Source organism: Cynoglossus semilaevis, chromosome 14, assembly GCF_000523025.1.
Source record: "Cynoglossus semilaevis isolate Cse_v1.0 chromosome 14, Cse_v1.0, whole genome shotgun sequence".
In the NCBI taxonomy this organism is placed as follows: domain Eukaryota; kingdom Metazoa; phylum Chordata; class Actinopteri; order Pleuronectiformes; family Cynoglossidae; genus Cynoglossus; species Cynoglossus semilaevis.
This window is the reverse complement of record NC_024320.1, coordinates 27792375-27806325: the sequence shown is the minus strand read 5'-3', so window position 1 is coordinate 27806325 and position 13951 is coordinate 27792375. Positions and strand designations below refer to the sequence as shown.

General features: G+C 38.9%; 1 protein-coding gene across 1 annotated transcript in view; it reads left to right on the top strand.

Moving 5' to 3' along the window:
- The first annotated feature begins 2492 nt into the window (after nucleotides 1-2492).
- Nucleotides 2493-13951, top strand: part of pcsk5a (proprotein convertase subtilisin/kexin type 5a) — a 32498-nt gene continuing 21039 nt past the window's right edge. Inside the window, exons 1-14 of the mRNA XM_008326279.3 lie at nucleotides 2493-2658; nucleotides 4973-5077; nucleotides 7020-7178; nucleotides 7292-7435; nucleotides 7761-7837; nucleotides 8093-8181; nucleotides 8297-8469; nucleotides 8910-9116; nucleotides 9829-9929; nucleotides 10052-10155; nucleotides 10507-10627; nucleotides 10871-11059; nucleotides 12397-12533; nucleotides 12639-12758. Coding sequence (XP_008324501.1) covers nucleotides 2509-2658; nucleotides 4973-5077; nucleotides 7020-7178; nucleotides 7292-7435; nucleotides 7761-7837; nucleotides 8093-8181; nucleotides 8297-8469; nucleotides 8910-9116; nucleotides 9829-9929; nucleotides 10052-10155; nucleotides 10507-10627; nucleotides 10871-11059; nucleotides 12397-12533; nucleotides 12639-12758 — 1876 coding nt within the window. The 5' untranslated portion in view covers nucleotides 2493-2508. The remainder of the gene's footprint in view (nucleotides 2659-4972; nucleotides 5078-7019; nucleotides 7179-7291; nucleotides 7436-7760; nucleotides 7838-8092; nucleotides 8182-8296; nucleotides 8470-8909; nucleotides 9117-9828; nucleotides 9930-10051; nucleotides 10156-10506; nucleotides 10628-10870; nucleotides 11060-12396; nucleotides 12534-12638; nucleotides 12759-13951) is intronic.

The window sequence follows — 13951 nt, the reverse complement described above, 5'->3', positions numbered from 1 at the left end:
TTTCTTAGTTAATTACTATTTGGAGATAAAATTATTAAATGAACTATTCTGGAAATAAAACGATGTTTGTGAAATAATTGTAATTTAAAAATTGCAACAATTCTGTAACAATGGGGAAAAAGCCGTTTAATTTTACACAATCATAGTTTGTGTGTATTGCCAACTAAATTAACATGGTTTAATTAGTTTATTTATTTTATTAGCTTAATAATAAAAAATATAGAGTTCAAGATTATTAAATGAAGTATTGTTTACCTAATTACTCACAAATGTTATATGATATCACACAGGGACATGTTGCCAGTTGTGCTTTAAGCACTAAATAATCAAATATAGCGTTTCATCTTGTATGTCAGTAAAAAAAAATAAAAAAAATTTAGAATTGGAAATTATATCCAATGATTTTTTCTGTGCTGTATTGTATGAATACATGCCAGAACATAAATAATTGAACTACTTATAGACTAGAACATACAAACAGTATTCAGTATAATCTAACAAAGTAGGACATGTTGCATCACATGTTCAAGTAATCCTCCTCCAATCCCCATTATTTCGTTGTGTTACACAGCCCTGCAGCGTATGACACATGTATTAATAAGCCACACTGGCACTGGATGTTGAGTTAAGATCTGCTTCCTCTGTTCTATAAAAACAATGTCAGAAGATGAATGGAGCGCTGGGTCTTTGAGGCTCATACAAATGTTTCACTTTCTTCATGTTTGGCCTCGGTTTCTCCTCCAGCATTCTTAACAACTCTTCTACTCTAATGACTGTGTTTATTAAAGCCTGCTTTACTCACATAGGCCCGACTAAAATCACTGGAAACGTAGCTTTTTCTAATGTTGTTTCCCCCTCTTCCCTCAGGTTTACGGTTCAATTTTAGTTCGTTCTCTTGAAGATGCCAAGCACTTTAAATTTCCAAACCCTTGTCTGAGTCTCTGTGGGGCTCCGTCGACCTTTTACTTCTGGATTCGTTTCACCTTCACTTCACTTGGATGTACAATTGTTGCATTGTAAGTGATTTTCTTCTTAAAATGTTAAACTATTAAACTTACTGTCAGTGGTTAATGTGTACAATGTCAGAACAGCTGACTTTTGTACTTCAGTGACTAATATTCATTAACACTAACAATTTTCCAAGTTTCCATCTGTCTTTAATGGCAACAATGAAAATTTGGAGAATGTAATGAGTCTGTCTTTTTGATGACTTCAGACTGACCCACTTAAAGCAGTAAATTTTTATATGCAGTGGACTCCATGATGCAGGGTCTGTTGTGCTGTGCCAAAACCCAAAGGCATGGAGCCAAAAATATAGAAGGAAATAAAATAATACGCTTCCTATAATAAAGTGTTTAATGTTGCCTTTTTACACAGTTTATGTCAGAGTCAGTACTACGGATGGCTCGATACATCTGTTTCAGGTCTGATACTGCTAATTAGAGTATCTGCTGATACTGATATCAATACGAATCCTTCTTTTTTTCTCCAGCTGCTGTTGATGAGTGTCTCGGATCAGACAGGCTATACTTGTTTGTTCAGTTCTGAAATATTGACCAATATTGGATCGATACCAATCCTGAGTATTGGATCCAACCATCCCTAGTTAGTACACGGTAGGGACAGATACAGAGTTCCTCAGGTGAATAAAGTCGTAGATACTAAATATGCAGCGAGGCTAATTAAACAAGTACTCCACTGTTTTCAGAATCATCTTGTTATGTGTATAAATGTACAGGAAAGTGATAATCCATCTTAGTTGATTCCTAAATGATCAATCTGGATGGTGAGTGCAAGAGTCTGGTGATGTCATAACATCAGCAAAGTTCATTGATTTTTGTTGTTGTTGCCTTGTGCAACGTGGCCTTGGGCTTTTTGTTTGAGCTCCTGTTGTTTTTCTGAAGGCTTTTCAAGGCTTTTCCATGTAACCACAAACTGCTAACAGGTAATGCGTCCTTTTCATATATATGATTAGTGCTCTCAGCTCAAATTTTTATATTTTAACCATCATTAATCATTTAAACATACTGTTTTTCCCCACAGTTGGCTAATGTATAATGGAGAAATAGAGTTGCACCAAATGTCAAAAGCAAAACAACAATTTTAAAAGAGTCGTCAGACACAAAAACATTGAAAAAATAAATTGCATACTACTACTACTCTGTCAGTTTATTGTCTCGGACTAATATGGAACGTACAAATGATGCTGTTGTCGTCACGATAAAGGCATTCAGTTTAAGGTGTCACATCTTCTACAGGACATCATCTGATCCCCGGCCTCCATGTTGAAGCTGTCACCTGACACCCACGAGCCTCCTCCCAGTGGAGGAGGTGAAGTCTTTACAAACTTCACCTCAACATCTTCATTTGCAGAACATCTTCCAGACATTGCTGTTCTTGTGCTTTGGATTTTAGTTTCTGTGACTATGAGGAAGAGCTGGAGCAGCAGTCGGTGTGCCTGACCTGGACGCGGCAGCACCCAGACAGAGCCACTTCTCCTACGGAAACATGATGCATTCACTGGTGCTGTGTTTGGCAGCGCTGCTTCACTTTGGTCATGCCACCACTTACACCAGCGACTGGGCCATAAGAATAAGAGGAGACATGGAGTCTGTAAACAGAGTAGCAGAGAAATATGGATTCACCAATATGGGTCAGGTACGTGGAAAGCAGCAGGCCGCAACAGAGCAGAGAACATTTGCATTATTGATCTGCATTGTTAATTTCTCATCTGTCACTGTGATGTCAATAAATACGAATAAGCATCGAGCTACATAGCATGAAACAATGGTCCAAAACACGGGATACTAACCAAAAAGCTTCCGGATCTTATAAGACCACAGTCCAAATATTGACAAAATAAATAATATCAGTGCAAATAATTTCAGTTTTTAGAATAGCAGGGGTAGTGTTGAAATGTAATAACATAAAATCAAAAGCATTTAAGTTAATTTTCAGTTTTAACTGATCCTTGTTTACAACATTTATTGTTTTAGATTGTTGATTGTTGATTAGTGAAGTACGTGGTTAACTAGTTCTGTCTCTGCTACTAATCAGCTACTAATTTGCTACTTTTTAATCATCAGATTAAATCATTAGAAAATTAACCAATTAAAATGCCTTTTTAAATACAAATAGCATTTTATTTTTAAAAAATAATAATGCAAAAACAAGCTCTAAATGATATGATATAAAATAGTTTTTTTTTAAAAAGAGAGAAATAAACACAGACAGAAGGTGAGCCTAAAACCTAAAAATAAATAAATAAACGTCAATCTGTGATATTTATAGAAATTTCAAGATATTTTAAATTGCCCCATGAATAGCAAATAACATTAACAGCTAAAACACACAAAGAAACCAAAACATTTAAATAATTATGTTAGCCAAGAACACAACAATTGGCCAAAAGGCTGTTAAAAAAATAAATAAAAATCATCAAATTTCCCTGCAAAAATAATTAAAGTAACGCATTTATTTTGGCAGTGAAAGTGTAATCAATTACTTTAACTTCTGCCATCAAATTCCTCCCATTTTTTTCTACTCTCAGCAGACTTTACGTCATCTTCACCTCTGGTAGAGTGACAGAAGGAAACCATCTGACTTAAGTCTATTGTCTTTTACACTCTGTAGCTCTCTACCTGCCAGGTTGATAATCAAAATGTTCTACACAATGGTCAGTCTCTTCAGTCTGTGTGTCTTTAAATAAATATTTGGGATGTTTTACAGCCTGAGCAGTTTGGTGCAACCAACATTACTGCAACAAAAATAGTTTTTAGTCCAGAAATGGTCTGTGAAATACAAGAGTAAAGTTCCTGACAGAGTCAATGGGAAATAAATGACAGAAAGTGAGATCTGTCAGGTGCTGTACAAGCTCATGAGGATTACTTACTCTTTACACAGTGCTTTCCTCTAAATGTATAAACCTATATGTTTATCCCACGTACAAGTTCCTCAGTTATGTTACTTACTTGCTTCTCATCGTCATGACTCAACAGGTTTGGACATGGATCTGCTCTACAGGTAGTCCTTATGAACGTCCATTTAATGTATGGTTTCAAATATTACATTTTTTATATCGCTCTCCCTGGTAAACTAAACGCAATTTTCCTACACTGTTTCTTGGTTTGTGCTTTCGTGTTACTTCATACTGTCGCGGCTACAGCTACTTCATACTCACTTCGGTATTCTTTGCTAAGACAAACCATTAAATTACTTATTTAAATTGTTGTATTTACACTAAAAGACTTTTCACTTTATTCCAAAATGTCGACATGACATGTACATATTGAAAATGGACAGTATAACCATCTAGACCCGCGAAGACGTTTTGTGTTAGCGCAGGTTAGCTTTTCTTTTTTAGCTTCTATGCTAATGGCTCTGCTATGGTGCAGGTAAGTTTTTTACGTCAGAAACTTATGAATGGAGGCTGTCTATTCATCTGCTAGATTTACATTAACACATTATTATAATAATAATAATTATTATCTTTACATTTAGGTTCTACCTAAGTTTCACCCACTTGTTGAGTTTTAAGGACGTTTGTATCTATTTTAAATTGTGTTCAAGAAAAGGCAACAATTCGTTTTTTTCCTGATAAATATAATTACAAATTGCCAAACTATGGTTTTGAGATTGCAAGATTGCAGCTTTTGTTGTGTTTTTAGTAAAGAATTACAACAGGTGTGCATTTTCGGCCTCACTTAAAAATATGCTGTGCGTCATAAAGACAACTACATACAGGTACAGTTTAAGGCACAAACACAGATAAGCAGCAGTGAGGCTGAAGTCATGTGGCTCAAGTTGCCTTTGCCTGAAAAACTATCGCAGGTGTCCTGTGTCCAGACCATTGAAAGACACCAGAGACAGCTAAATGATTAAACAGCTGTTTACACAGTGGCAAAGGGGGATGAGCCACCGCCCTTTACCTTTAGACAAATTAATTTACAGGAGTTCATGTCTCTTTTAACAGATTGGTGAACTGAGGACGTATTACATGTTTCATCACCAGCAGACAGCAAACCGCTCCACGGTCTACAACAAAGATTTGACGACCAGAGTCACCAAGGAGACTGAGGTATAGTAATGGGATATGATGCCTGGAGGAGTCTGCTGGATTATTAATTACCAGTATATCTGCTCCCTATCTCTGAACTCAGACATGGGAGCGCACGCAGACTCATGTGCTGACCCCTCCTACAGAACGCCACAGCAGTCTGTACTCCCTCTAGAATCTAGATGATGGATTAATGTCTTGATTATTACACGAGCAGTTTTAATGAAATCTGCTTAAAGAACAGCACTCATACACAGAGACACAATGTGTGTAGACGCATTAAGGTACATCTGTGGACAGACAGTCAGTGGATGGTCAGAGATACCGTTACAGTATGTAGTGGTTGTACATCTCCAACTACAAACTTGAATTTTAATTTAATTTAATTTAAATTTAATCAAAAGTTATCATTATAAAAATGCTAAACTGACATACTTCCTTAAATCTATGTTAAGTTAAGTTGTCTTGAGCATTGTTAATTCCAATCGGTTTTCTCTCAGGCAAAGCTAAGCTAACTATGCTAACATCTCCGCCTTACTTTTCTCTTTTTTTTTTCATTTCTAAAACACCTTTAGGCCAGGGGTTTAAAAACATTCTTTTGAAACAAATCTTTTTGTTAGAATTTTTTAACATAACATAATCATATTTAGATTTTAACAAATCTTTTTGTTAGAATTTTTTAACTGATAATCATATTTAGATTTTATATTCAACATAAGGCTCCAAAAATCAGTTACACTTGCAATGATATTCAAATGGGTCCAATGATGGAGGAAGAGCAGCATTACTTATTATTTTCAATTATTATAACAGGAGCATTGTTAGGTCTTCTTATCACAACCTTGAAGTAACTCTCAGTTTTGGAAAGGTCGGTGACCCCTGCCTCAGCTACTCAATGCACAGAAACCCCTAGGTGAAAAACTCCATAGCAGCTCCATCATGTTGGTTTTGAATGAGAGGCAACATCTTGTTGTGATTTAGTTCCACATATTTTTAATGAAAATTGAAGATGTGGGTGCGCATAATAAAATCCCAGAGTGCACTGAGGCAGCACTGTTGTTAAACTGCCCAATAAAATATGTATTTATAATGTCGTCAGTTTTACGGTCCGACCAATTGGCAGTAACAAAAATCAGCAATATTTCATCTCATGAGACTCAGTGTTATATTGCAAAAGGAATTATGTTTCAAAACACAAGGGACAACACAGTCGGTGGTAAATTACCAAAGGGTTTGAAAAGATAAAACTGTTTCCTTCACAGAATGACCCACTGTTCATCTCTGGATCCAGACAGGAAGTGTTAGTCTGTATATTCAAACTAATGTCACATTTCTTATTTTTATAAAAAATAAAATTCATGATGGTGTTGAACCACTGGTAACATACTACAAACTACAAACTACAAACATTGACAGACTGGACTAGGGGCACTCAACCACCAGGCCAGGGAACAGTAGCAGGCTGTAGACAATTTCTAATGAGGCAACACAGAAAGTATAAAAATTGAAATGGATAAGGTTTTACCTTGAATCTGCATTTGTCTGCATGGCGTTTTTTAAGAGCACTGCCAGCACTGCCTTTATTCAGTGTTTGACTCAGTTGCAATTTTTTTTTGCATCAGTAAGCCCTGAAGCTCACTGAAGAAAAATGAGCTAAAACCAAATTACGTTGGGAACTTCTTTAAAAAGAGAGTTCTAATGATGAGACAGCAGAAGGTTCTAAAGCTGCCACCAAAACCGAAGCTGCATCTAAAATAAAAAACCAAGAGTCCAAAATGAAAGAGCATAATATAAAATAATAATTATTATTGACATTATATTTGTTTTATTGTTGACCTCCCCTCACCTGCACAACCCTGCAGCTCGTCTGTAGAAAATCTATATCGCATAAAGAGGCTTGGTGGTGATAAAAGGCATTTACGTCAGTGATGGGGAATCTTAATGGATGTCTGTTGCTTTGAAGGTGGAATGGCTCCAACAGCAGGTGGTGAAGGAAAGAGCAAAGAGGAGCTACGTCACTGCAGACATGAAAACTAGAGGCTTGCCTGCTGCCCACACTAAACCCGTCCACACACAGACGCTGCACTTCAATGACCCAGTGTGGAGCAGCCTGTGGTATTTTGTTAGTAGGATTTTTTATTTACTAAGCTCCTGACTGAATCACAGACACATAAACTCCGACAGATCATGAAACAGATCCTGAATTATTCTGTGCTCCCACTGTTTGCTCCGCAGCACTGCATTGAAAAGTCCAAAGGCTGCAGGTCTCACATGAACATCGCTGCAGCCTGGGAGAGAGGGTATACGGGGAAGGGCGTGGTGGTGTCCGTCCTCGATGACGGCATTGAGAAAGAGCATCCCGATCTGAAGCCAAATTATGTAAGTGGTCCAGGATGGGACGCCCTTCTCGGTAGGGGACATTAATCATAAGTCATTTGGCAGAGCTCTTTAGGCTAACAGCGTAAAGCTGAGGCAGATATTGCAGGCAGTAAAGGCAGAGATTTGGGGCCAAATGTTTGGAAAGGCCAGCTAAGAGTATTGAAATGGACATTAAACGTCTGATCCACTTAACTCTGCAGTGGACTGGTGAATAATTCTCTTAGTCATTTGTCTTGTCGTGACATAATACAGACAGATGGCTGCTGGCATCTTGTTACCTGCTGCTACTAACTATAATGTTTCTACTAACTACTCTCGCCCTCAGGATCCAGTAGCCAGCTACGATATGAATGGACGAGACCCAGATCCGTCTCCTCATTATTCAAGCTCTGCTGACAACTAGTGAGCAATTGTGTTTTCTGAGATTTTTTTTTTTTACCTGCTTTGTCGATTCCTATTTCCGTTTTAATTGTAATTTTAATTATTGCATGCCCACTCCCCTTTTTCTCCAAGTAATTACATGCATATATGGATATGCAAATTTCTCCAGTCTGAATTCTTTCTCCTCACTGGTTTGATGTAACGGAAATAGCCTCTCTCTTCCTCATGCATATGCATGTAACCTCGTGTTCTGATGTTCTCCGCCTTTCTCTGAAGCCATGGGACTCGGTGTGCAGGGATAGTTGCTGCCGCTGCAAATAACTCTCAGTGCACAGTTGGAGTCTCTTTCAATGCAAGAATAGGTGGTGAGTCCGTGTGACAGGATAAAAGTTGGATTTTGAAGGGCCTTTGGAGGACAAGGCTGTGCAATGAATGGTTTCTAACATTTCTTTTACTCCACTCTGGCCGCTGTACCTGCAGGTGTTCGAATGCTGGATGGAGATGTGACGGACATCACAGAGGCTCAATCACTGAGCTTCAGCCCTCACTATATTGATGTATACTTGTCTAGCTGGGGGCCAGGAGATGATGGTGCCACCCTCGAAGGACCTGGGCCTCTGGCTCTCCGTACTTTACAGAACGCTGTAAAAAATGTGAGAGAAAATAGAAAGAATGTTGGATTTGTTTTCAAAATGATGCTGTACATTGAATTTGAGTGTTTTTTTTTTGTTTTTTTTTACCAAAGACCCAGTCAATTAATTTAAAAATGAAAAATAATCATGGTAAAATAGTTTCCTATGAGAAAATATACGTTTTTATAAACAGTTAATTCGATTTTAAAAACGAGAAAAAGAAATATCGCACATTGCATTTTAATTTATTCTAAATTTATTCAAAGAAATTGTATAATAATATATATACAGTATATCAACTAAAACGTAACTAAAAAGTTCTGTTGACTAAGTTACAATTAATACTAAATGACAGTTAGCCGTCAACATGAACATCGTTTACTTCAAGGTTCTCTCTTTATACTTGAACAAATGTCATTTACTAATGTATCCACTCCGTCTCCTTCTTCCAAAAATCTCAGGGTCGAAATGGGAGGGGCTCGATTTATGTCTGGGCTTCAGGAAATGGAGGGCGGAATGGTGACCACTGTTCCTGTGATGGCTACAGCAGCAGTATATACACCATTGCCATCAGCAGCACTACGTGGCATGGAAGTCATCCAGATTACCTGGAGCAGTGTCCATCCATAATGGCAACAGCTTTCACCGGCGGGGACACAGAGGGCTTGGTGAGGGATTTGGAGTTGTGTGGCCAAGTGAAACATTTGTTCACCAGAATGAGAGAGATGTATGTTTGGGGACTACTGTTGTCCATTTGGGAATAAATAATAATAAATTCAGGACAAAGTCATCAGACAAGTTAGACTTTGAATCCTCCTGCACCTCCTCCTCCCCTGTTCCTCCTCCTCTTCTTCCCCTCATTCCAAATTTTTGAGACACAAAAACAAAAATCTGAGCAGCTTTAATTGCTGTTTCCCTACCCTGTCTCTTTGGAGGATAAAGTTGCTTCAGGGTTTTTACATGTGCTTTTCTGAGTCCAACATGGATGAATCAGCCCTTACATCACTGCATCCACATTTTTAAATCCAAGTGCAAAAAAGGACATCACACTTTTCTTAATTATTCAACACAGCTAAACATTAAACTCAAACATTTTTTTTTACATTTAGCATGCAGTGCAGAGAAATCAGAGCAGACCAGCCCCAGAGGGAATAGAGCTCCATTAGCACCTCCCACGTTCTCCCTCCCTTCTCTCCAACCCAAACATTCTGTTTCAGAGCTCAGGTTAGAAACAACTGACACAGACAAGTATTCCTCAGGTTATAGTTTACATGACATTCCTAGCCCTGGATTCAAGTCTTTCATGACCTTTTCAATGAAGCCACAGCCGAGCTCTGTGTGAGAGATGATCTATACAGTATGATGTCCTGTTTCCTGCAGATAACTCTGGGTCCACGCCACAGCTGCATGTGGGCTCAGTCAGGCTCCTCCCTCTCCTCCTCCATGGCTGCAGGTGTCATCGCTCTCACTTTGGAAGCCAAGTAAGCAGCTTCTTCACACATGAAAATCCATACACACAGGCTCTGTTCAAATCAATAAGTATAGATCTTGATGTATTGGTGACAGTTTAATGTTTTCTGCCTGTTTGACCTTTTTTTTTCAGCCCACTCCTAACCTGGAGGGATGTGCAGCACATTATTGTACAAACATCAAAAGCTCATTATCTCGTTGCTCCTGATTGGCACATCAATGGAGCCGGATACAAAGGTATTCCCATTGCACTCGTCTCCCATTTCCTAGTGAAAACAATTATCAGGTCAGCGAACATGCATATTTGTCTTATTTTGGGTGCAATCATTTTGAAACGTATAATAAAGGTGATAAGGAGGAGAAGGTAGCTGGATAAGCATATTTTTGGTAAATGTTCTCTCAGTCCTTTTTCAGGGAGACTATAAAACAGTGAGCAGAAAACTAATGAGATCCTATGAGCAGAGCAGTGATAAACGCCTACAAACCCTCAGGAGTGTGTAAAGTCTTATAAAGCTACAGTGCCTTTTATGTCCCAGCTAATGTAGTGTATGTGTATGTGTGTGTGTGTGCGTGTGTGGGGGGTGTCAGTGAGCCACCTGTATGGCTTTGGATTGCTGGATGCTGAGGGCATGGTGAAGGAGGCAGAGCGATGGAGACACGTTCCCTCCCAGCATGAGTGTGTGGTGGAGGCTCCCATCCAGCAGAGCAGGCAAGAGATCCTCTCTTCCACTCAGGGCTTCCCTTGAATCCTCCTTTTTTATCACACATTATTTATATCCGTCTCACTTTACTCGCATGGATTTCTGTCACATTTTATTCTCACGCACTTTAATGGGTGTCATTTTCTTTACCTCACCTCCCTCAACTTTGCTGTTCCTTGTTTTCACCTCCTCTTATCTCTGCAGCTCACTGGGTTTATTTATAATTTTCTTTTATACTTCTCTCCTGACAGAACTATTCATCCAGGCCTGGTGCTGACGTCTGTTTATGAGACCAGGGGCTGCTCTGACGAGCCCCAGCAGCACATTGTTTATGTGGAGCATGTCGTTGTACGTGTTACCATCACTCACAGTCGCCGTGGTGACCTTTCTATTACGCTCACTTCACCTTCAGGCACCGTGTCCCAGCTGCTCGCCAACAGGTAACTGAGGACACTGCTTCATCCAAAAGTAAATATTAACCCCAGGCATATGAATTCAGCTCATGGTTTCTGTGTATCATTATCTGCGGTTGTCATTTTCACTGCCCACTGAAAAATTCCACAGTTTGGCACCTCGTCACATTATCAGGATAAAGTGGGGTTTTTGGCAAAGATGACCGGAAAACTGTAGGAGCTGTACCGACGTAGTGTTTTGAAGGAGCTGTGAAAATTATATTCATTTTTGCCAATTTTCTGCTACGTGCAGAGGTTCCTTACTTTCTGCAAGCCTTGCAAAGCTGGAAGGATGAGCAGAAATCATCAGATTCTGCAGCACACTGGTGAAAATTAACTGCATCCATACAGTAGTCTAAGTGTTTAAACCAGGATGTGATCAGTGTTTAATAAATTGCCTATAAACCAATATTACGGTACAAATGCATTCACGGCGCGCCCCACTTATTTATCCTAACAAATAAATATTTATCAGAGCTTCCTCTGATGGTGTTCCACACAAAATCCCTGCTGCTGAAGTAAAAGGAGATTCAGGTGCATCGTCTGAGCCTTAAAAAGAACAAACCAAATCCTTTTTTCCAACAAGCTGTGGCCTGATTCTGCTTCTAACGTGATGTATCTCACCATGTGCACTGCAGCACTAAGACCAAATGTAGGTTTTTAACATACTATATGTAAAATATGGGATGGAATTACAGGCTGCTACTTGGTCAAACTGTCTACTAGGATCCACCCACTGCAGCCTACAGTGCAGGACAAATACATTTCTAGCATTCTGTAAATCCAGGGAAGGGGAAGTAACATTTAACCCACTGATGAAACACTCCAGTCAACACTGGACACACAGGAGCCGTGGGCTGAACTTTGGTGATCGAGTGGTGGAGTTTTCCTGTTTTTATTCAACATAATTTGAGAGACAACTTTGATTTAGTCATTGTTGCCCTTTGAATAAATTTGTATGGATGCACTGATACTGATAGGAATACTTGTACTGTGCCCAATACTTTTCAAATACTCATACATGGTCATTCTGTATTGACCCAGTACGCAAAAATTGCTTTTAAACCCAACGAGCTATGCACCAGTCGGGCCAGTGTTGTGTGTTTTCCTACTGTTGCTCAGTGTCTTGTTGTAATCATAGGTAGTTTATTTAAGTGCTTGAACAGTTACAGCAGTTTGGAGGAATTTTAACATCAGGGCAAAAGGAGCGAGACTTACTCTAAGACGGTTGTGGTCTTATTTATTAATTCAGCAAAAGAAGTAGTAACAGTGATAGTTTGTGTTGTACTGTCATTTGATGTCATGTTTTTTTTTTTTTGTGTCAGGCCTCTTGACAACTCCACAGAGGGATTTCAGAACTGGAACCTGATGACGACCCATTGCTGGGGGGAGCAGGCAGCTGGGAAGTGGATTTTGAAAATCAAGGATACCCCGTCTCAGCAGAGAGTAAAAACAGAACCTGGTCTGTGTTATGAACTGTATTTCCACTAAAACAGCAGCTCAAATCCAGTGCAGGCCTCCCAGGAACGACCTCTTATCGCTCTATCTCTTTGTCTCTGTTTTCTAGGAAAACTAAAACAGTGGTCGTTGGTGATTTATGGCACCGCAGAGAAGCCGTACCCTGTGCATCGTAAGCAAGTCCGATCAACTGGCGCGCTGGAGAGTGACCTCACAGAAGAATATACTGGTGAGTCATGATGCTCATACTCTGATGTACAGTAAGTCATTGTAGATGACTTCATAATCACCCGCATGTGTCTGTGTGCATCTCAGAAATGCATGTAAATACAATATTAAGTCATGCAATTTTTTAGCCATAGATTAGAATAATATTATTTTGCACTAAACTTTGTCGTATTTATGGTTATATTTCTTTAATCCTTGTATAACCTTTTTTTCTCCTTTATTGAGAGAGAAAATTGTAAATAAACCATAAAATGTTGATATATTTGAATTTGTTAATTTAATTATTGTTATGAATGTAATATTAATACCCACATAATATCTTTACTTTCCATCATCAAACAGAGACAGTGGTACATAAAAAAATATGATGGTAAAAGATTAAAAGAAAAGCTGAATGTGAATTCTTATTTATATTTTTTTCTCATAAACACAAACACTTTGAAGAAGCTGTGCAACTACAGCCAAAGTAAATTTTCCCCACTGTCTGTTGTCTCTCTCTAAGTTAATGATTCCAAATACCGGTCCTTGTCTACATCACCGCCAAAATCAAATAATTCTCTCTTCCTTGGGCCACAACCAAAATCCCCTTTATATTTCTTTTTTTTCTCAACCTATACAAATAGTCAAAAACAAACCTTGCAGCTGAAGGTAACAACATTCAAATCACTTATGAGTTAGGAGAAGACAAATACGTACGAGGATTCACAGTCTTGGTAAAAACAAATTTGAACAGCAAGGTTAATCACATCACAACACAAATATCCACAGGGGGGATAACAGCTGAAGTCCAATAAAAAAATACTAATTGGATTTCTGGGGTAGAGATAGTTCAGCTTTAAAAGTTTGAAACATTTCGGATTTGTTATTCACAGGAAGCCTCTGTTGGTGTGAACCACAGCCAAAAGGTGATCTCACAAGATTTACAATCAGGAAACAGTGATTTACATACAGCTACAGGGTCAGGCAGTGAGCTGGGAGTCTGAGTATTCTTCAGTTTACAGTCAGACGAATGTATCGTTAGCTCCAAAAGAAATGGGTAGAAATCCCAGTGAGGCAGAACCAACAGAGAAGTCTTAGAGTCGCCACTGGTTAAAAAGTTTTGACATGGAGGGAGCCAGAGTGTTGTGGTGTCACCCCCACCCCCCCACCCCACCCGCACCTTCCCAAGCAGAAAGTGCAATTTTATCTTGCCTG